The sequence below is a fragment of the Somniosus microcephalus genome, chromosome 6, assembly GCF_052327205.1.
Source record: "Somniosus microcephalus isolate GS21.2 chromosome 6, FLI_Smic_1.0, whole genome shotgun sequence".
NCBI classification, from domain to species: Eukaryota; Metazoa; Chordata; class Chondrichthyes; order Squaliformes; family Somniosidae; genus Somniosus; species Somniosus microcephalus.
In genome coordinates this window covers 237287818-237309986 of record NC_140992.1, presented here as the reverse complement: position 1 = coordinate 237309986, position 22169 = coordinate 237287818, and the positions used below count along the sequence as shown (strand labels likewise).

The following is a 22169-nucleotide window of genomic DNA, read 5'->3' as shown; positions in this document are numbered from 1 at the left end:
CTACCCCAAAGGGAAAATAAGGGTGAAAGTGATATATAAAGGCCAGGAAATACCTAAAATGGATATATATGTATTGCCAGATGGAGGACCACCACTGCTAGGATGTGAATGGATCCGGAAGATACAATTAGATTGGCATTCCATACAGGCACTGAAGGTTGAGGCCAAAAAGGATGACGACATCACACCTGGACGACTGTCAAAAATGCTAACTGACGCAAAAGAAGTGTTCCAGGAGGGACTAGGAACACTAAAAGGCATAACAGCAACGATTAAAATAGAGGAAAATGCAAGCCCAAAGTTTCTGAAGGCCAGACCAGTGCCTTATGTGATCAGACCAGCTGTTGAAGCAGAGCTGGAAGGGTTGGAACGTTCAGGAGTACTGTCCAAAGTGGACTGGAGCGAGTGGGCTACACCCATCGTTCCTGTAATGAAGAGGTCGTTGAGTAATACGCCTGGGGAACCAAAGAAGGTCCGCATCTGTGGGGATTTTAAGGTGACAGTGAACCCAGTCCTTCACACGGTACAATACCCGCTTCTACGAATTGAGGATATTTTCGCCTCGCTATCTGGAGGTAAATGCTTCACCAAAATTGATCTAGCCCAGGCGTACTTGCAAATGGAGGTAGAAGAAGCTTCGAAACAATACCTTACGATTAACACTCATAAAGGTCTCTATCAATACAACCGGCTGGTGTTCGGAGTAGCCTTGGCTCCGGCTATCTGGCAAAGGGCGATGGATCAGGTCCTGCAAGGGATTCCAGGGACCCAGTGTTATTTGGACGACATCTTGGTCACGGGCAAAAATGACAGTGATCACCTCGCCAACTTGGAGAAGGTGCTCACCAGATTAAAGGAGTATGGGCTACGAGCTAATCGCCACAAGTGAGTTTTTCCAGAAACAGATCTCGTATTGTGGCCACGTCATCGATGAAGAGGGGTTACATAAGTCCCCTGAAAAGATTGAGGCAGTAGTCAAGGCTCCAGCACCGGAAAATGTGTCACAACTGAGGTCGTTCCTCGGGCTGGTAAACTACTACCACAAATTCTTACCAAATTTGTCCACGGTATTACACCCACTGAACACCCTACTGCAAACAGGGGTACCATGGAAGTGGGATGACGAACATAGACGAGCTTTCCAGAAGTGTAAAGAATTGATCACATCAAAAGAGGTGTTGGCCCATTTCAACCCAGCATATGATGCATCACCCTATGGTATTGGAGCGGTGCTGTCGCACAAATTCCCAGACGGGTTGGAGAGGCCAGTAGCCTTTGCGTCTCGGTCACTAACCTCAGCCGAGCGCAACTACGCCCAGATTGACAGGGAGGCCCTCAGCCTAGTATGGGGAGTAAAAAAATTCAACCACTATCTGCATGGGCAGAAGTTCACCTTGCTGACTGACCACCAACCACTTGTCTCCATCTTTAATCCTAAGAAGGGCGTTCCAGTGATTGCACAGCGGTTACAAAGATGGTCCCTGTTTCTAGGAGCGAATCAATATGAAATAGAATATAAAGGCACGAAACAGCATGGGAATGCTGATGGGCTATCGCGCCTGCCACTGCCTACTGTGGAGGAAGCACCAGCAGTGGACCCTATCGAGATATTTTATTCGTCAATAATTGAACGATTGCCAGTAACAAACGCGGATATAGAGAAGGAGTCCCGCAATGATCCGACGCTGTCTCGGGTATATGATTTGACGGTGGGGGGATGGCCAACACATGGCGACTCACTGTTGCCAGCATTCTCATCCAGAAGAGAACAGCTGTCAGTATGCCAGGGGACAGTGATGTGTGGATCCAGAGTGGTGATTCCACCCAAGTTAAGGGAGAGAGTGCTAAATGAGCTACATGAAGGTCATCTGGGGGGAGTGAAAATGAAAAGCCTTGCTAGGGCTTATGTGTGGTGGCCGGGAATCGATCAACAAATCGAAGACCTAACTAAGAGCTGCTTAGGATGCCAGAAGGTCCAAAATGCACCACCACATGCCCCTCTACACCCATGGGAGTGGCCCTCCTCTCCATGGCAACGGGTGCATATTGATTTCGCTGGTCCATTCATGGACTCAATGTTCTTAATAGCAGTGGATGCTCATTCAAAGTGGCCTGAGGTGATAAAAATGTCTTCAACCACTACAGAGAAAACGATTGCAGTCCTACGGATCATATTTGCCAGAAACGGTTTGCCAGAGCATATTTGCTCTGATAATGGACCACAGTTTGTGTCCGACGAGTTTCAAAAATGTATGAGAAGGAATGGGGTAAGGCATTACACATCCGCCCCGTATCATCCAGCCACAAATGGATTGGCTGAGAGGTTCGTACAAACCTTTAAGAAGGCGATAAAGGCCATGCGCGACGATGAAATTCCACTACAGTATAAGATGGACAATTTCTTATTAGCCTACCGAAACGCGACACATGCAGTTACCAACCAGACCCCGGCCATGATGTTCTTTAACCGAAGGTTGCGATCTCGTCTGGACTTGCTCAGACCAAATGTGCGAAGAAATGTTGAGGACAAACAATTCCAGCACATCAATGAGAAGCCGACAAGGAGCTTCAATGTAGGGCAACCAGTCTTGGCCCGTGACTATCGAACAGAGAAATGGCAACCCGGAATGATATGCACAAGGCAGGGGCCATTAATGTACACAGTGGATGTCGGGGAGAACATTGTGAGACGCCACGTCAATCAGATCTTAGCGTCACAGGAACGCGTCAACCCCATGTCTCGAGTACCTGGGGATGAACCCGACATACCGGTGGCATCTACCGCAGAACCAGTAGCAGTGGAACCCGATGAACTACCCGATGAAAAGGGGTCAGAATCGCCTCTGCACCAAGAACAAGAACCTCCGGAAAGGCGCTATCCCGAAAGGGTCAGGAAGCCGCCCCAAAGACTGAATCTATAAATGGACTATTGTTGTTTAATGTACATGTTAAAGTGTTAATTGTTATTTGAATATTAGGGGTACTACTAATCTAAAAGGGGAGGAATTGTAGTGTATGTGCCTTTAAGTCAGAACTACTTTTACAGCTCCTGTCTACTGTAGTACCGTCAGTGACCACACCTGTATATAAGCTTTGCGCATGCCTCTGTACCCCCAGTCTTGAGACTACCCTCCTCCAGTAAAGACCTGTTTATTGTTAATTTACAGCATCCGTGTAATTATTGAATAACAGCATATCCTCAGAATCACGGATCTAACAATTACCAGAACCTATAGTCTGAAAAAATAGGAGCAGTGGTTTTGATCTGAAAGTGTTGAACTTTGTGTCGAGTCCAGAAGGTTGCAAAGTGCCTAATCGAAAGATGAGGTGCTGTTCCTTGAGCTTCTGTATAGATTCATTAAAACAGTAAGAGGCCAAGGTCAGAGTGAAAGTGAGACAGAGAATTAATATGGCAAGCAATTGGAAGCTCAGGGTGTCACTTACAGACTGAACGGAGGCATTCAGCAGTTGGTATAATTTGCATTTGGTCGTGCTCATTACATACACAGCAACATCTTGGAATGCTTTACAGGACGGTGGATAGCAAGTTGATAACTGGGCATTGGATCGGGCGGGGGGAATGGGATGCAAAAAGGAATGGATGTAATAAAAGTACAAAGAGGAGAATGCAAGGATTTTGAAGGCTCGGTGGCACAGGGGAGATGCTGAGGGAGAGAGTTCCAGATGATGGGGATAAAATGGAGCAGGAAATGAAAAGTAGGCTGGTATTGGAACACCTCTGTTTAGTTTGACTTTCGTTTTTCGTTTGGACAGAGATCAAGTCTGTGATGGAGCACAGGTGCTAACAACTGCATTGAGTCTGGCAATATGTTCTGCTACTTACTTGCCTTTTATATTTACTTGTGTTGGATTGCGCACTCTGCGTAGACAGGTTAGGGTACCAAATTATGAGCCTTTTTATATATATATATATAAAAAAAAAAATAATTAAACCAGTCCTTTATGTTGGCAAATGTAGAAAAGAACATAAAGAAATGTAGACTGAATATAATCATAACATTTACTGAAAATTTCCAAAGTCCCTTGGTGTAATTATGTGAGTGCAATGCTTCAGAAACCTTACATTTACTGAAACCTTTAATCTTCAAGATCCTATTTTTGATGCTGTTAAACTGAAATCTGGTGGCAGTGATCAAACATCAGTTTTAGATTAGTTTGCAGTTTTCAACGATGAAATTTTGATCTGTAACATTAAGCTAAATTCAGATCTTTTAGTAATGTTAATCTGGGAACAAATGATTTAGACCCCCTCTAGTTGTCTGACTTTTTTCTGGAACTGCTCTATGTTCTCCCAAAGAACATTCAATCATATAGGTGTACTTGGCATACTGTCATTTGTTTCTTCAAGTGTCTATAAATTTAATTGCAACTTAAGCTTTAGTATAATAAAACAAACTTAGGTTATTCTTATTTTTAATCTGAAGTCGTCACAAACCAAACCATATCCAAGTCAGAATATTGAGTGACCAGGCAGGAAAAATCAACATGTTTATACAGGTAGACTATCCTTTATCCGAAAACCTCGGGACCAGCCGTGTTTCGGTTTTCGGAGAATTTCGGATTTCGGAAGGTGGGACGGGGGGGGGGGGGGGGGGGTCGGTGGGGGGCCGTGCGCACGACTTACGCTGACGCGCAGCGTAAGTCGTGCGCACGACCCGCCGGCGCCGACCCCAAACCCCGCCGACTTACGGTCGGGGCCGGCGGGGGTCGTGCGCACGACTTACACTGACGCTCAGCGTAAGTCGGCGGGGGTCGGGGTCCGCGGGGGGGGTCGGCGGGGGTCGCGGCCGGCGGGGGGGTCGGGGCCGGCGGGGGTCCGCGGGGGGGGTCGTGCGCACGACTTACGCTGGACTTACGCTGACCGAAAAAACCTTCGGTTTTTAGTGGGTTTCGGTTTTCGGAAGTCCGGATAAAGGGTAGTCTACCTGTAATAGCAAAGTAGTCAAATCAAATGTAATAATCATCTGGACTGGGAGTTGGTTTAATTGGTATTGCATTCTCATTTGCATTAACATTTTATCAAACATGGTGTTTAAATATAATACAAAAACATAAAGTATGGTTCTGAATATTTGTCAAGAAAGTGCTTGCTTCTAATACTGACGTTCCCATTTAGTTCGATGTGACCCATCAATTTTACCGATCCTCCTGCAGGAGGTGCTTGTGGCATTGCACAGCAATTGTTCAAGTTCTGTCAAACAATCCAGCAACAATGATGCTGGAGGCTCCTTTGTTGCCCATCAAAGCATAGGTGGCTCTTGTTTTACTTGGTCGTGGAGCAACATTTTGTAGTTTTTTGTGTCTTTGTTCAGCAGGCAGTAAAGTTTCAGAGACAGAACTATGATCTAGCTATAGGGGCCGAATGGCCTACTCCTGCTCTTATTTCTTATGTTCTTGTGAAAATGCAGGGTGTTATTTTGGAGTTGGATATTAAATGTGAGCTGATGAAATGTGTTTCCCATTGTAAATTCCACATGAAAGGGGAAAAAATACTTCACTTCAAGAAAGCACCAGGAAATGTATACCTTTTAGGACTATTCTCAAAGTCCACCACTGTGACCAAGGTCACCCCTCCTAAATCTTCTCCTTTAGCCAATGTCTGTTTTTCCCATTGCCTATGTGAAGTTGCTTGGGATGTTTTTGCGTTAAAGGCACTATATAAATGCAAGTTGTGGCCATTTTGTTGTTGAATTATTGATTTATCAATGGACAAATACAGCAAAAAAAAATGAGGGTTGATCAAAAGTGTGAAATGTCTAAATTTGAGTGAGCTTCTGGGTGATTATAAAAATATGAATTGGTCTACTAATTTGCAGCCTCCTAATATTACACTATCCAATAGATATTGTATATAATGACAGCAAACATTCAAACAAAAGCAAGACGCTGGAAATCTAAAATAAAAACAGAAAATGCTGGAAATACTCAGCAGGTTAGGCAGCATGTGTAGAGAGAGAAACCGAGTTAACGTTTCAGGTCGATGACCTTTCATCGGAACTGGAAAAAATTAGAGATGTAACTGGTTTTAAGCAAGTACAGAGGCAGGGAAAGGGGGAGGGAGGAAAGAACAAAAGTGAAGGTCTGGGATAGAGTGGAAGGCAGGAGAGACGACGAAAGGGATGATGGTGCAAGGCAAAAGGGGGTGGTAATGGGACAAATAAAGAAACAAAAGATGGGTCGAGAGGAGGTGTAAACGGCAATAGCGGAATCATTACCCACAGCTGCTGTCCGAAAAAATGGGAGCAGTGGTTATGATCTGAAATTGTTGAACTCAATGAGTCCAGAAAGTTGTAAAGTGTCTAATCAAAAGATGAGGTGCTGTTCCTCGAGCTTCCATTGAGCTTCACAGTGTCGGAGGCCATGGACAGAGAGGTCAGTGGGAGTGGGGCAGAGAATTAAAATGACAAGCAACCGGAAGCTCAGGGTCATGCTCGCGGACTGAACAGAGGTGTTTCACAAAGCCATCGCCCAATCTGCTTTTGGTCTTTCCGATGTAGAGGAGAATGCATTGTGAGCAGTGAATACAGTGCACTAAATGTTTTACCTGGAAGGAGTGTTTGGGGCTCTGGACAGTGGGAAGGGAGGAGGTAAAAGTGCAGGTGTTGCTGCATCTGCGGTTGCACAGGAAGATGCCATGGGAAGGGGAGAGGGTGTGAAGGCGAGGGAAGGATAGAAATTGGAAGAAAAGCTTATGAAATTTTCCACTTCGGGGTGAGAGCAGGAAATGGTCATCAACGAGTTGGAAAAAGAGGTGAGGGAGGGGACCTGAGTAGGGCTGGAACAAAGAATATTCCACATATCCTGTGAAAAGCAAACATTGCTGTGTTGAGTTAAATCCTGAATGGTTTGTTGTAGCTGTAATACCACTGCAGCTGTTTTTGCTGACAACATATTAGGGTGCATTTACACTACAACTTCTTAAAAGCCTGTGTAAAGCAACTTTATTTCACACTGACACTAAGGGGCTTAAATTTCTTAGCATCCCAAAGAAGGCCTGATTCCAATGGTAAGCAGCGATGACGTGCCACAACAGAGTGGCCCAAGAACTGAAGGTCATCCTTGGGCTTCATCAGAATAAATCAGGTGAGCAGCGGGCGCCAATCAGGCGTACTGACGCAGCTCACCTGTCGGGACCTTACCGATTTCACCCCATGCCAAGGCCCGGAGCTAAGTCCGGGGTGGGCGGCGGTCTGGAGGGGGACCATTTATGTTAGGAAGCCAGGTAGAGCACTCCTGCCCCTTCCAGCTCCTTTCTTGAGCGACCTCCAGCAATCCTTTTTAAGGTCCTGCTGGTTAGGCTGCTCAAGACCCAGAACTGCCATTCTGAGGTTGCGCATCGCAAGGCCCAACTAGGGCAAACAAATGTAGGAGTCAGGGTCTGAAATGAACGCAGGAGCCTCAATATTGAAATGAAACCTGCACTCATTTCAGGCGGCCACCAGAGCCACCTAAAAAAAAAAACCAAAGGCCTCAAATCTGGTGCGGGCCTCTGACTACTATTCAATGGGTTATTGTTGTGCCTGTTTTAAACAATGTTAAAATAGAATTACACTACAGCACTGTAATTCTAGAGGTGGACTCCACCTGATGTGTGGAGTGAGATTCCCTAAATCTTACTGCACTGCAGTGTCAGCCTAGGTTATGCGCTCCAGTGCAGTTTGAATCCACACCCTCCTGACTCTGAGAATACTACCAATGCACCACAATAGCGTCAACATCTGTGAAGACAGAAGGTTAATATTTTGGTTGTAAACTATTCGGCACATGCTGGTGGATATGCTGTGTTTTTTATTTTAGATTTCCAGGATTTTCAGTATTTAAAAAAAAAAAAGACTTCTTTAGCAGTGCTGCAATTCACAAAATATTTGTACCTTAATTTCTTTAAGGAAAGTTAGTACATCTTATCTTGGAATGAGTTGATGAGATCCATGTGCTATGAATTAGCGCTTTCATCAGTATTTGTTTTGTTATTCAGTTGGTAATGTGCTATATGTTCTATATGGTTGTTCACTTTATCATTTTGTACGGTAATCACAGAATTTTTCTGTTGTTTCCTTAGGGAAGCCAAGCAACATGGAGCAACTAGATCGGATCCTTCTCTCTGGTGTGTTTAGTGTTCGGAAAGGCAAAACTCAGCTGCACAAGTGGTCAGAACGCCAAGTCATTCTCTGTGGTACCTGCCTAATTGTGTCTTCAGTGAAGGAGTGCCAGATGGGAAAAATGCACGTACTTCCTCTCACTGGAGGCAAGGTGAGAAATCATGTTGATTCTGAAGGAGCTAGTATTGTATAGTCTGTACGTCTTAAGGCAGGTTTAGTCTGGTATGGTGTTTACAAATAGTTACATTGTGGCAGGCTTAGTATTACACAAGGGTACACAAGGAATGTCAAGAAGAGTGAATATTATGAATGTGTGTGGTATTCCAGCAGAACTGGTGTTTAATAAACCAAATTGTTTAAAATCCAAACTACAGTTGTAATGCACAAGTAGGTTTTTAAAATCTAGCACCAAAACCTCATCACGGATCCCAGAGGAACCAAATTCAAATTAAGTGTACGAGTTTATTTATAAGATGTTAGATACCAGCTAAAGACTATGAACCTATGTAGACTTCACAGTTTTTAAGGGGCATTCATTGTTGAAATTCCAACATATTCCAGCACAGCCAACATTTTTCATATTTCAGTACATATACATTTCTCTAATATAATGTACTAGCACTGGGATTATACCCTGTATATATTAATGGATTTGCACCTACACTGATACTGCACAGTCTGGTATGGACCCCAGGCATTGAATGTTCTTCTGAGTTTGTGTATCAAATTGGTACCACTTCTGATGTAGCATATTGGAGAACTAAACTTCTCGCCAGAGATGTCCAGAAAAGTGTCTGTCTATGTTTCTTAAACTTTTCTCTTTCCCCATCTTCCATCCCATTCTCCCAGGAGATCTATTGACTGCATCATTGGCCCGAAATTTGCTTTCAACGGCAAAGCAAAAGTGTTTGCCGCTGGCCCTGAAGTAAGCTTCCCACAAAAATCTCGTGATCTCTGTGGTGAGAAGTTCAGCTTTTCTGGAAAGCAGTTGAAATCAACGTAGTATAATGGGAATCCCATAGTGCGAGCTGTTGTGACGTCAACAAGCTGTCGAAGCAGCCAATCACATTGCAGAATTCTCTCAGACCGAGGACCAGGAAATAGAAAGCACACAAAATCAATCACACTTGAAAAATTTTACAGAGTGAAATAAATATTGGGTCATAAACATTGGGTTAAGGTAGAAGCTGAAATATCATGAACAAACTTTAAAAAACATTTGTTTTTATTAATTTTAAAATCTAATCATTTTTAACAATGGAAAATTTAACATTCCACCAATATAAAATTAGCTTTTCAGGACCAGAACAGTTGTTTATCAGTAGTTATTACCAATGTTCCCTCTAATTTTATTTGGGCCGAGCAGCTTATTTAAGGGGCTGCGCAGCCTATTCAGAAATCCTGCATGTGCGGTTTTTGCATTTAAAAGCCGGTAGGCCGGCTGTGCGGGAGATCCAGACGCAGCATGACCACGCAGCTTAAAGGGAACATTGGTTATTACTTAGATCATCGTTAAAAATCCAGTTACACCTCATTTGAACAGGTCTAACTTTTTGACGGGGTTTCTAACAGCGATATTTGTTCGGAAAAGGGGATTTTTACGTCAATCGGTGATGTAGCTTGCTTGCCACTTTGTCTATCTAGCTACAAAAGCAGGACTAGTAATGCTTTGAAGTTGGAATTGAGTACATGACATTGCTTCCGTCTCTCTCTTGATTAACCCATATTGTTGGGACAGAGCAGTGGAAGCTTTACTCCATATCTAACTTGTTCTGTACCTGACCTGGGAGTATTTGATGAGACAATGTAGAGGGAGCTTTACTCTTCAGCCTAGGCTCAAGCTGGAGCACTCTTGCCTCTGAGTCAAAAGGTCATGGGTTCAAGCCTCCCTTCAAAGATTTGAGCACTAAATTTAGGCTGACACTTAAATGTAGTACTGAGGGAGTGCTGCAATGGCAGGTGCTGTCTTTCAGATGAGCTGTTAAACCGAGGCCCTGTCTGCTCTCTAAGGTTAACGTAAAACATCCCACAACACTATTCTCCCAGTGTCCCTCAATTAACACAAAGGGAGATCATTTGATCAATAATCTAATTGCTGTTAGTGGGACCTTGCTGTGTACAAATTTTCTGCTGTGTATCCTACATCACAGCAGTAATTTTGAAAGTACTTCATAGGATGTCTCAAAGTACTTCACAGCCAAAGGTCATGAAAGGCACTGTATAAATGCAAGCCCCTTCCCTCTCAGTGGCTTCTCTTTCTGTCCTCACAAATTCACCTCTGGAGCCCTTAACCCCTCCTCCTCCTCATCTATATGCTGCCCCTTGATGGCATCACCCATAGATTATGAGGGTCAGTTTCCACGTATATGGCGATGGCACCTGGCTCTCAACTGCCTCAATGCTGTCAAACTGCTCGTCTGACATGCTGTCCTGGGTAAGTCATAACTTCTTCCAACTCAACATTGGGAAGAGTGAAGCCCCTACCACAAACTCCTCTCTCTTGTCATTGATTCCACAATTCCACCCTTTCACCCCCGGCCCTTCTCGGTGACACTCTTGGGCTGATCCAGACTGGTTGCCATCTTGCTGTCCTGATTGTGTCTCTTCTGAGTTTCTTCACAAAGACTGCTTGCTTCCTTTTCTATAACATTGCTCGTCACTGCCCTTACCTCAACCATCTACCAGTGAAAACCTTTGCCTTTGTCAACTTCTGGGCTCAAAGACTGACGCTTGGCACTTTCCTCGCTGACCTTTCATCTTCATTCTCCATAAATTTCAATTTGTCCAAAGCTCTGCTATTCTGTCCTGCACTAAGTCCCATCTACACTATCTCCCTAGTCCTCACTCTTTTTTGTTCCCTATCTTCCAACGCATTTAACTCAAAATCCTTATCTTTGTCTTTAAATTCTTCCATCACCTCGCCCCATCCTATTTCTGCAATCACTTCCAACCCTATACCCGACTTCTGAACTCTCCATTCTTCCGACTTGGGAATTTTGTGCCTCCTTTTTTCTTAAATCCCAACATTGGTGGTAGAGCCTTCAGCTGCCTGGATCCCTCTCTGGGATTCCACCCTGAATCCCTCTGTCTCTCCACCTCGCTACTCCTTTTAAAAACTACTCCAATTCCATCTCTTTGATCAAGCTTTTGGTTACCCCAGCTAATTTCTCCCTTCCTAGCTTGGCATCCATTTTCCATGCATCCATCTGAATTGTCTCAGAATTTTTTTCTAACGTTGAAGGTGCTACGCAAGTGCAAGTCAGTGGTGGCTGTTATTAAATGGTGGACTTTGTCTGTCTGTTACTATTCATTATAATACAATTCTCAGAAGATGGCATATGTTGGGGATTTGCCACCAGAGAAATCTGCACATAGCTTTAGTATGGTAGAACTGCTTCACCAGTAGGTCATAAACTTAATTTACCCATAGGGCATATTACCCCATGAACTTAAAAAATTTTTTTTTAGATGAATCTTCTCCATGCCACTAGACTTTGTACATTATGATAATAAGATGCCCTGTTACAGTAGGAAGAAGCAACAGACAGGATCAATCCTACCTAGTACGATAGCAAAATACTGCAGATGCTGGAAATCCGAAATAACAACAGAAAATGCAGGAAAAACTCAGCAGGCCAGGCAACATCCGTGGAGAGAAATTAGAGTGACGTTTCAGGTCTAACCCTTTTTCAAACCTACCTAGCACTGGTACACCACCTGTTGGATGATCATGGTACTCTGTTGATGGCAACCAGTTTCAAGTCTGTTTGCACAATGAGCTATAATTTGCTGTAGGACTGAATCTAACGGCATCTGCCAATAGTTAGACTTGCCCTTGGCCGTTTAACCGTGACAATATTTTGCACCTCTAGCTGCTTGCTGAAAAATTCGCAGCGAGGGAAACCAGGCATCTGGGACCTGAGTGAACAGGGCAAGCAACTGTGTATCTCCTTAACCAATCCGATTGAAGGATTGTGAAATAAACAGCGCAAGGACTGAGAAGAAAGTGTAAATCAGAGTGGGTGAATTCAATGTCAAATTGGATAAAGCGAGGGAAAGAAAGATTGGATTAAGAGGAAAAACAGAGACAAAAGAAAATTTTAAAAAATTAACTTTAAATTTAAGATTTTTAAAATATCCAACAATTAAAACCTGAAGGAATGAGACTCCATGCTTGTAACAGTTAATTTTCTGTGCCAGAGAGGTTCATTGGCAGTAATTAACAATTAGCACATTGTTAAAATAATCTGACAGCTAGTCTAGGCCTAATTACATATGCACAGACCCTAAATGGCTCCAAAACCAGCTCCTTGCATCACTTCAGACCAGCTTTAACTTTCTGTGACGAGTTTAGTTTGTATCTACCATGCACGTACAACAACTTCACGCCGCTCAATGCATTTCAATGGTGAGCCAGGCCGCACAATATTGTTTTTGTGAAGCGAACTTCTTGGACAGCAATTTTTGGATTTCCGCGTTGAATCACGCACCTGCCGTCGCCTGAAGTTGCTGTAGCATTTGCACATAAATAACGGTGAGCGCCATTATTTTGACAGTAAATTATTGGCCAATGTCTTCTTGGATGAAAGAGGAAACGCGATGATAGGTGCTGGTAGTGGAGGGAGGCGACGGTAGGAATGGAGAGAGGAATATGTGTGTGCATAAATGTATGCATATTATTTAGCTGATCAAAGTGTATCTGCGGAAGGAAGTGATTTGCACCATTCAAGGATCATTCCTTGTTGGTTGAGCTCAGAGACACAGTTTGTGTCTGTAGATTTTTGGGGGAAAAAATGAAAATACCACTGCGGGCTCCCCTGATGGCTCAGCTGAGTAAACCAGTGTGTAGCTCAGCCATACAGACCAGGAAAACCCAAATTTTGTACTCTGGCCTGTACTGTGTGGATGTGTATTTTCCAACAGTTTTACAGAAATGACCAGTTAAAGATCGGTGTACTAGATTTTTTTTTAATGTCATTTTGTTATTGAAAGTTTTTCCTTGAAACTAGTGAAATTTATTTTTTTATATTTTGTATAGGTGGAAGAAGTAAAGCGACGACAATACTGCCTCATGTTCAGCTCTGCTGGGCAACAGGGACAGACGTACTATGTCATCTTTGATTCATACCCAGAATACCTGCGGTGGCTCAGACAGGCATCCAAGGTGAATAGCACTGCATTATGACAACAGCCAATGTCATATATAATAGGAAATAATGCACGCTGTTCTGATATTGATATCAAAAAACAAATTTGTGTTAACTAGGAATTGATATTTAAGTTGTGATGGTTTCTGACAAACTGGTTCTACCACTAAGAAAAGCAGGTTTATTTTCCAGTTTGAAGGAGTGAAGGTCAACATATATGTCTGCCACAATTCTAGAATCTGGAGGTTGAATGAATGGAAATGAATTACTAATCAATCAATAAATATAACTCTTAACTTTCTGACTTTGAAGGCTTTTACAATACTCACTCTTTTAAACTCGTCATTGAGTCTGTGAATTCCATAATTTGTTTGTTTGACTTAAACTGCTTAATTTTTGGCACTTAGGGCACTCTGAAACCACTTTGAAGATTTTTCCTAAAGTCGTGTCCAGTTCTAGTTTGTCTTGAGATAAATCTTAATTCTATCTCCCATTATCGTTTTCTCTGGAGCATAAATACCATTTTGTTTCTTGGAGCTTGCCTTTCTGTTTAGACTGAACCTAAGAGAATTACTAATTCAAGCAAATCATTTGGTAACAACAACTTGGGTAAACCTATTGCCACTGCTTGGCTCAATGAATAGTAGTGTAATTATTTTACTGGTCAAACTCTGAGACATGATGAAGATTTATTCTCCCAGAGCAATGGCCATCTCCAGGGCCAGCATAGTCTCTACCAGGGTCTCTGACTTTTGTGTCCGTAGCAACCGCAAACTGAAGTTGTTGAATTTGCTACGGTTGGTACCACACTAAACACAACATAAAAGCAGATTTTCTTTCTGTAAGGCAGTTACATGCAGTAATATACACCATCCTGACTTGGAAATATATTGCTTTTCCTTCATCGTTGCTGGGTCAAAATCCTGGAACTCTCTACCTAACAGCACTGTGGGAGTACCTTCACTGCACGGACTTGCAGCGGTTCAAGAAGGTAATTAGGGATGACCAATAAATGCCGGCCTTGCCAGCGACCCCACATCCCAGGAATGCGTAAGAATAATTCTTGCTTTCATAAACCGTTATTGTCCTTCACCTTTTTATCCCAACGCATTTGTCACTTCTCTTCCAATTTTGAATCCAAATTACAGGAAACTTTGTGCTATCCGGCACCGACGGGACCGAGCTGTTGCCGTTCCCTCAAAACTGCCGGACACACCAGCATTAATGTTGAAGCATACGGAGCTTTTCATCTCCGTATCTGACAACAAACACTGTTGCTTAGCAACAGCTTCTAAACAGTCGGCCCGTACCTTGGAAGCGTCTCTCTGAAGCTGTTGCTAAGCTACAGAGACTTTGCAGAGCCTGACTGTTGGGGGGAAAAAAAGCCACGAGAAGAAAAAAAACCTAACAAAACGGCTCCTGATTTTTGCCGGTGGCTCGAGCTTGCCGGACATTTAGTCTCCGGATAACACACAGTTTCCTATAGTTAGTGTTCCCATCTGTAGTTGTTGAATTACTTTGACAGAAGCAGGGACCGGGTACTGAATTTGGATGATCAGCCATGATCGCATTGAATGGCAGAGCAGGCTCGAGGGGCCGAATGGCCTACTCCTGCTCCTATCTTCTATGTTTCTATTTGCTTGTGGAGGTTGACTGAAGGAGAAAGAATGCCAGATTATCGACATGGGTATTTTCTTCATTTAAAAATAGTTCTTCCTCTATGTATAGAGGAGCCCACCCTCTTCTCTCTAACTCAGAACATGGAGCTCTTTATTAAAGATGTTTGTTTGATATTGCTTTGTTGTGTATACTTTGTTGCTTCTGCTTCCAAAATACTGTAGTATCTAAGATAGATGTAGATTTTTCACTGTCGTTATTCGGCTAAAAGTTCAGTGCCATGTATTGTAGTCATTCTCCCTAAAGTAGCTTGTTCTAAAACAATGTAATGCCCAAGCTAGAAATTATATCAGCTGCTTTTATCCAGAAATAGTTTTAGCTTTAATAACATTTGTGAACAGGGTGACTTGAAAAGAAAACAATTTGTCACAGGTGGTGAATAAATCTTCATGTTTCAGAGTTTGACCGTGTAATATAGTTTTAAATAAATGACACTACTATTCATGTAGCCAAGCATTGGCAATAATCTGGAGTGCTGACGTTAATCATTGGCTTCCTTTCAAATAAAGTACTGGCCGTCAGCTGTTTCAGCCTGAAATAAATGGGGTGAGTGTGTATGTATGTGTGTAATGCCGAATGAGACCACATGGCTCATATACAGTTATAAAGATGCAAACTCCTAAAAAGGGCAGTCTTCTCATGATTTCCTTTCTATGGCTGATTGTCTGTCTGCCTGTGGATGATCGCCTATTGATTTATATTTTGAGGTTGAACAACGTACACATAATGAAAAGGACCATACAGTGGTAGGTATAATTGAATGAATTTGACTCTTTCCAGTGGTTCGGGTTGAAATGCATTGTTCAGGCAGTATGAGTTGTGTGTTGTCTGAAATGGGAAAACTTGATACTTCATTTCAGTACACTGCCGCAAAATATTTTCCAGTTTTTATTTGCAACGATTATGCTCAAATGTCATTCTAGGCCTGTTGGGGAATTGGGGGAAAAGATCTTCAGGAATGAAACCTCATGCATTCAGAAATTAATAAAACGCACTTGTACTGTTCCAAGTAAAGATATTTAAACTTACTGACTTTGGATAGAATCCAGTGTACCAAGGGAGCAGCTTCATCCAGATGAATTTAGTTTTTTTTGTTGCAAGGTTTGCACAATAATGAACAATAGTTTGTAGCTGAAATAATGCCAAAGTTACATAGTAGATTCATAAAATCATAAACCCTTTTAAAGATCTAAGTGGCCTTTCAGAGGAAGCTGCCAGGTCATTGAAATTGGGTTGCTTAAATTCATCTCAATATAAAAACAATTGCTTCTCTGATTAAGTAAACATATTGGCCTGGAATTTGCGGTTGTAATGACAGCGAAGTTGTTGGCATTCGCCATCAATGTGCTGTAAAACTGACCGCAAATTCTGGAGTCCGCACACGCGCAGTTAAAACGCGGAAATCCGGAAGTTGATGGTGATACCATAGGGTGTGCTGTTGCAGTTCTTGCAGATGAAAGTCAATTAGAAATCACTGAATTAACGTGAACTTCAACTTTTTACGCACTATTCTCACTGTAAAAACCCTTGGAAAAAGTTGAGCCTTGTTGAATGAGGTGTAACTGAGTTTTAATGAGATAATAAGTCATAATGACTGCTGCACAACCTCTCTGTCCCTGAAAAACTCATTTTATATTTATGGAGTGGCATTTTCTCCATTGCGTGATAAAAATTCTATAGATTTTGAAAATAATAAAAATTCATTTTTTTAATAAATTTGTTTATGGGTTCAGCTTCTACCATAATCCCATATATATGTCCCAATCTTTATTTTGCTTTCTGTAAAAATTTAAAATGTGAATGATAAAACTTGCTTTTTACTTCCTGGTTTGCTGTCTGTGAGAATTCTTTAATGTGATTGGCTGCTTAGCCTGCATGATGACATAATTGAAGCTTGTTGCCACAGCTCCCCTATAGATGGCGTCAAATGGAAAGTCACATCAAAAAAGGTGAAATCAATGATAGAGCTAAACATTTGTGGGCACTTTCTTCGAGGTCAGCGTCACTTTGCTGACCGCAAAATCTGGGCAATTAAGGCTGATGTTGTGAAGCTCCAGTCCTGGAGCAGCCCTTCAGAATGTGGGTTGGAGAAATGGGCAAATAGATCTGTAGGCACGATTTAATTCTGGATTATACACCTTTTTTCTTATTCCTTCAATTATTCACTTAATTTATGAAAAAGTTTCATTGCTGTATTCTTTACCAAATTGTCCAAATGAAATGCTGTATTCTTTACCAAATTGTCCAAATTTGTTTAAGATGTCTGGTGGGGTGGTAGTAGGTTACATACTGGCCTTTCACCTCTAGGACTTAGGCTCAAATCCAAACCAGACTAATGATAAAAACGTTTCCTCAATCTGCTGGCTGTGAGGGTCACGTGAAATGAATTTGGGCAATCTCAATCCATTTCCTGGTGGGCATGACCCATATAACAAAACTGTCCCTAATTGGCAGCCTTGTAGAAAAGGCTGGTGCAGAAAATGGTAAAATGTCACAAAAGTGTAGTAAGAACTTTAGTTCTGGAGTTGGAGCTGAGCTTTATTCTGCTTTTAACTGCGGTATGGGCATGAATGATGTGAAGGATGAGATTGAGTTAGGATAGGATGACACAGCAAGGGAATATGAGTGTTTAAGTACAGTGCTGGCCTCCGTAAGGAGAAATGTAAAAAAAAATTACTGGAAAGAATCACTACAAAACCCCAGAAATAGTGACTTTGGGTCCTTCTGTGCCTTTTGGTGTAAGTTTACACCTGTTCAGAACTGATGTAAAGGCAGAAAACTCTAATTTTCCAGTCTTTTGCATGGGGAGGAGCTACGTTAATGAGCTAAGTGGGGGTTTCAGCAGATGTAACTGTGGAGCAGCACAAATGATGGAGAAGATTAGTTTGTAGCAATTATTCGGCGTAAATCAGTTGGGCAGAATTTCCTTGGAGAAAACAATGCAACTCTCGTGCTGTAGTAACACCGAAACTTTCTAGAAAATGCCGGGTCTTTATTTTGCCAGTTATTCAAACATTTTGGAGGTGATTTACTGAGGAAATTGTACTACATGAAAATGTTATTTAAGGACAAATTAATTTTCTGTATTTTCAGAGGACTGTGAGGACCTCTTGCTGCTCCCTCACTTGTCAAAAGCCTTATTTGTTGGTCAAGAAACATAACTCAACAATTTTTGTATAAACACTCATAAAAAGCGCAGTTGAAATTACCAGCTGTGCAAACCATCAGATTAGTGAAAATAATGTGAAAGGACCTAACAATTGCACTGGGGAATTGAAGAAAATTCTGAAGACTGATTCTCTTGTATTTTCAGATCCAAAATCTGGTGTGGTCAACTTGCACAAAGATGGTTGTTTATAAAAAAAATAAAAAATAAATTAAAATAACAGGGATGCTCTTCCCGTTATACTTATTCAGACCTCATTTTAAGCACCTTTGGTGATCCTATGCTTTGTCCATACCCTATTGAGAATAACTGGGAGTATGATATTGCTCCTTCAGTTCATTTGTAAGATGACTACATATGATGAACCCCATTATTCATTTATTTTGACTTGAATATTCATCTGGTGTCTTTGTAGTTGGAAAATGAATTTGCTGATTTGAATTGAAGATATTTTTTGATTTAAATAGCAGGTTTCCCTGGAACATAAAGAACTAGTTTGTTCTGCTATGAAGACTTTGATCCAATTAACCAACAAAACTGTTTCGAAATCTACATGTGAATTGTTTTTTGTGCATCTTAGCAGACAAAATTGTTTTTGAATGTGGTAAAATCTGCTCACTTTAACTGGTTTTATGTATTGTTTTGTCCTTTGTTAATTGGAACATGTGCCTCACATCTTGTGTTGCAAAGTCCATTGACTGCTATTTGGACACGGTTACATGGCTGTATTTTTGCTCGCCTGCATATTCCACGTACCAATTATTTAGATACGTCTTTGTCTCTTTTTGTGCCCCCTCGGAATAAATCTTCATTGTACCAGTTGCTAAATCTATTGTACTTTCTCAACTGTTCAAATGTATTATAGCTGTAAATATATTTGTGATGGGAACATACTTATACTCACACGCTATCTGGCCAGTGCTTCACGCTATCCATCTATTCAATTCTTCAGAAGCTCTGATACATATGATGTTTATACTTCTGCTCCTACCTGTCCAATCAGGTTTCCGCCCCTGCCACAGCACTGAAACGACTCTAATGGAAGTCATATTGTACATCCTCTGTGACTCGGACGATGGTGCACTATCCCCCCTCGTCCTTCTTGATCTCTGTGCAGCCTTAGACGTGGTTGACCTCACTTTTTTTTGTGTGTGGACGTCTGCTGAAAACAGAATTGGGCTCTGCTGTTCTGCTTTGCAGTTGAATAGCCTGCAGTTATGAGGCCAGCATAAAAAGAATGGGCACTTGGGCAAGGTACCAGAGGGCCCATTGTGTCTATGGATATCTATCAGGTTTTTAGAAGGGAGGGTGGGGTGTAGAAGTATAACTTACACCAGATATTACATGATATTAAAGCCAAAATGCCAGTAACTACACATGGAATCAGAGTATACAGTTTTCACCATTGAATTTATCTTTGTATGTTCTTTTTAAACTTAAGCCACATTAAAACAGTTGCCATGTGATTTTTAGATCACCAATCTTTTTATTTTAATAACTGCTGTCAGTACAACGTCCTGTTTTAGTTACTATTGGCCTTCTACAGTAACTGGCACCAACTAACTAATGGTTGGTTTATTTGCAGGTTGTTTCTCAGCGAATCGGTACAGTTGATCTGTCATGTTACAGCCTTGAGGAACTTCCTGAGTATCTCTTTTTCAGTCAAGATATCACGCATCTTAATCTACGGCATAATTTTATGCAGGCTGATGCTGGACTCTGCAACCTTAACAGGTACCTGAAACATTTACATGAGCTTTTTCATTTGTCCCATCATGATACTCTCTTCAGCTCTTCCCCCATTTCTCTCCCACTCTTAACATGTTCCACCTTTGGGGAGGAGGAGCGAGAGAAGAGAAGGTAAAAGAACTGATGAAGCCCAGTCAATGGTGTTGCAATTGTAATATGGGAACTAAACTGCTGCACTCTCCCAGCTGAAGGCTGATACATGCAGTCCAACGGTGGGAGTAAAAATAAGAGCATCCAAGCAGAAAATAACTGGGCAAAATTGTAGTTACCTTTTTGAGAAATTGGATATTATAGAAAGACATACGGTTTAATTTTTGAATTATCGATATCCCTTTTAACATATACACATTTTTCTATGCAATAACTTCTAAAAATGTAAACATTTTCTATACTTAACTGAAAAATTGAACTCATGCGTCCAACCCATGCATAATTCATGGCGTATATAGCTATAATGGAAAGGTAAATCTACATTGCTGGAGCCGGTTGAAGTTCAGAACTGCTAAAGCCCCCAAACAAATGTCTTAAAATCTAAGAACCAAGATGGAAGACAAGTGCTTTGGGTGAGTAACAAACCCACTGTGCTTTTGGGATATGTGAAAAATTAAACTACCGCACAATTGTTTGGCACTATTTTCTACATCTAAAAATTTTACAATCTGGTTATAGTTTTGTCATCCTATCGTGGTAATTGAGAATTTGAAGCTGGGTCAGTGTGGGGCCTTGTTGAGTTTGGGTGGTTTGATTTATCTGCAACCTAAATGTAAACACTACAGGTGCTGGAAGTCAAACAGAAACAGAAAATCCTGGAAACAATAAGCAGGTCAGGCAGCATCTGCGGAGATAACGAGAGTTAACGTTTCGGGTGTGGACCCTTAATAAAAATCCTGACACATGAAAACAAATCAAGCATGATCAGCAAAATTACTCCAAATATTTTTTGAAAATCCTTTTGTCTGTCATCTTTGTTTCTCCACTAAACTGAGCACTTGAGTCTGGAACTATAATTGACATTAAAAATTAGATAATTTATCAAGAAAATTATTAGGCTTGCCTCAGAATTGCATTTTCTGTGTTTGAAATGTTTGTGACAATGTTTTCCATTGAGGCCAATGCAAGAAGCTTGAGCCTTAAGTGCATGCAGGGCATCATAGAGCATGCCAGGACTTGCTGTTTGTAAACTCTACTCCCATCCATGGAAAATTGCAGCAAATTAATTTTTACGGTTAATTGGAATTTGTTTGGATATAATACATCAGGAGAAGCTAAAGAATGAACTCTCTTTCTGAGGCAACTTTGAAAGCAAAAATGTATATACTAGCTGCTGTCCCACTGCTGCAATTGGCAAGTAAGATGGCTGAATACAGATACAGTTGAGAAATCTGGTGAATGGGGAATAATGGGTATTTATATTTTGTGATGTATTCTAAATAATTACAACAGCTACATTTTTATTTGTTGAATAAAAGTTGTTTTTGAGTTCTAAGTATAAGCAGCATGTTCTGAAAGTACCATAGCACTATTTAAGTTTAAAGGGATTATAACATTTTAAGCCTATTTTGAATATATATATTTTTATATATTCTTGGCTTTCGGTGTAAAACTCACCATGAACAGATGGCCATTGAAGAGCTTGCACAAAAAAGAATCACTTATTTAGATAAGTGGTATGTGTGATGGAACAGATTGATTTTAATTATCTACCTGCTGTGGGTGAGGAAAATACTAATCAAAATGTACTTATTTCTGGGGAGATGTCTTCCACATTTCTTTCCAAATTCTTTCACAGCCAGACCCTAGCAACCCACCCCTTTGCAACAACATAACCTCATTGTGTGTAATGCCTTAGGAAATCCGGTATATACAATTTGTTGTATTTTACTGGCAATTTTCCAGGATGCAAAGACACTTTCAATTATTGAAACCTGAGGCATTCAAGATCACTTGGAATGATCTGTACCTGACGTTCTTAGATTACTTATGATTGAAGGTGGTTCTAATCTGCATAGACTGAACAGACTTAATACAAAAATGTTCATATGTACATGCTATATTGATGGAAACAATGTATCTGGAGGAGGAAAATATATATTTTTAAAGCTCTAATAATAATAATCAACTTTATTGTCATTGTTAGTGCACAAGTGCAGTACAATGAAATGTAAGCTTGCGGCTCCCGAGAGTGTACATTTTGATTAAGACATTTAACATACATTTGGCTTGTAACATAAACATAATAAAGTGCATTGACAGATGTACAGGCTTTAGAGTTTATTAGCAGAGTTCAGTAGGATGACAGCCCTGGGAAAG

General features: G+C 41.3%; 1 protein-coding gene across 2 annotated transcripts in view; it reads left to right on the top strand.

Moving 5' to 3' along the window:
* Nucleotides 1-22169, top strand: part of phlpp2 (PH domain and leucine rich repeat protein phosphatase 2) — a 226062-nt gene that overhangs the window by 107327 nt on the left and 96566 nt on the right. The window contains exons 4-6 of one of the 2 annotated variants that reach the window (XM_085991584.1): nt 8081-8271; nt 13159-13284; nt 19696-19844. In XM_085991584.1, coding sequence (XP_085847710.1) covers nt 8081-8271; nt 13159-13284; nt 19696-19844 — 466 coding nt within the window. The remainder of the gene's footprint in view (nt 1-8080; nt 8272-13158; nt 13285-19695; nt 19845-22169) is intronic. The other variant, XM_085991585.1, reaches the window with a different exon arrangement.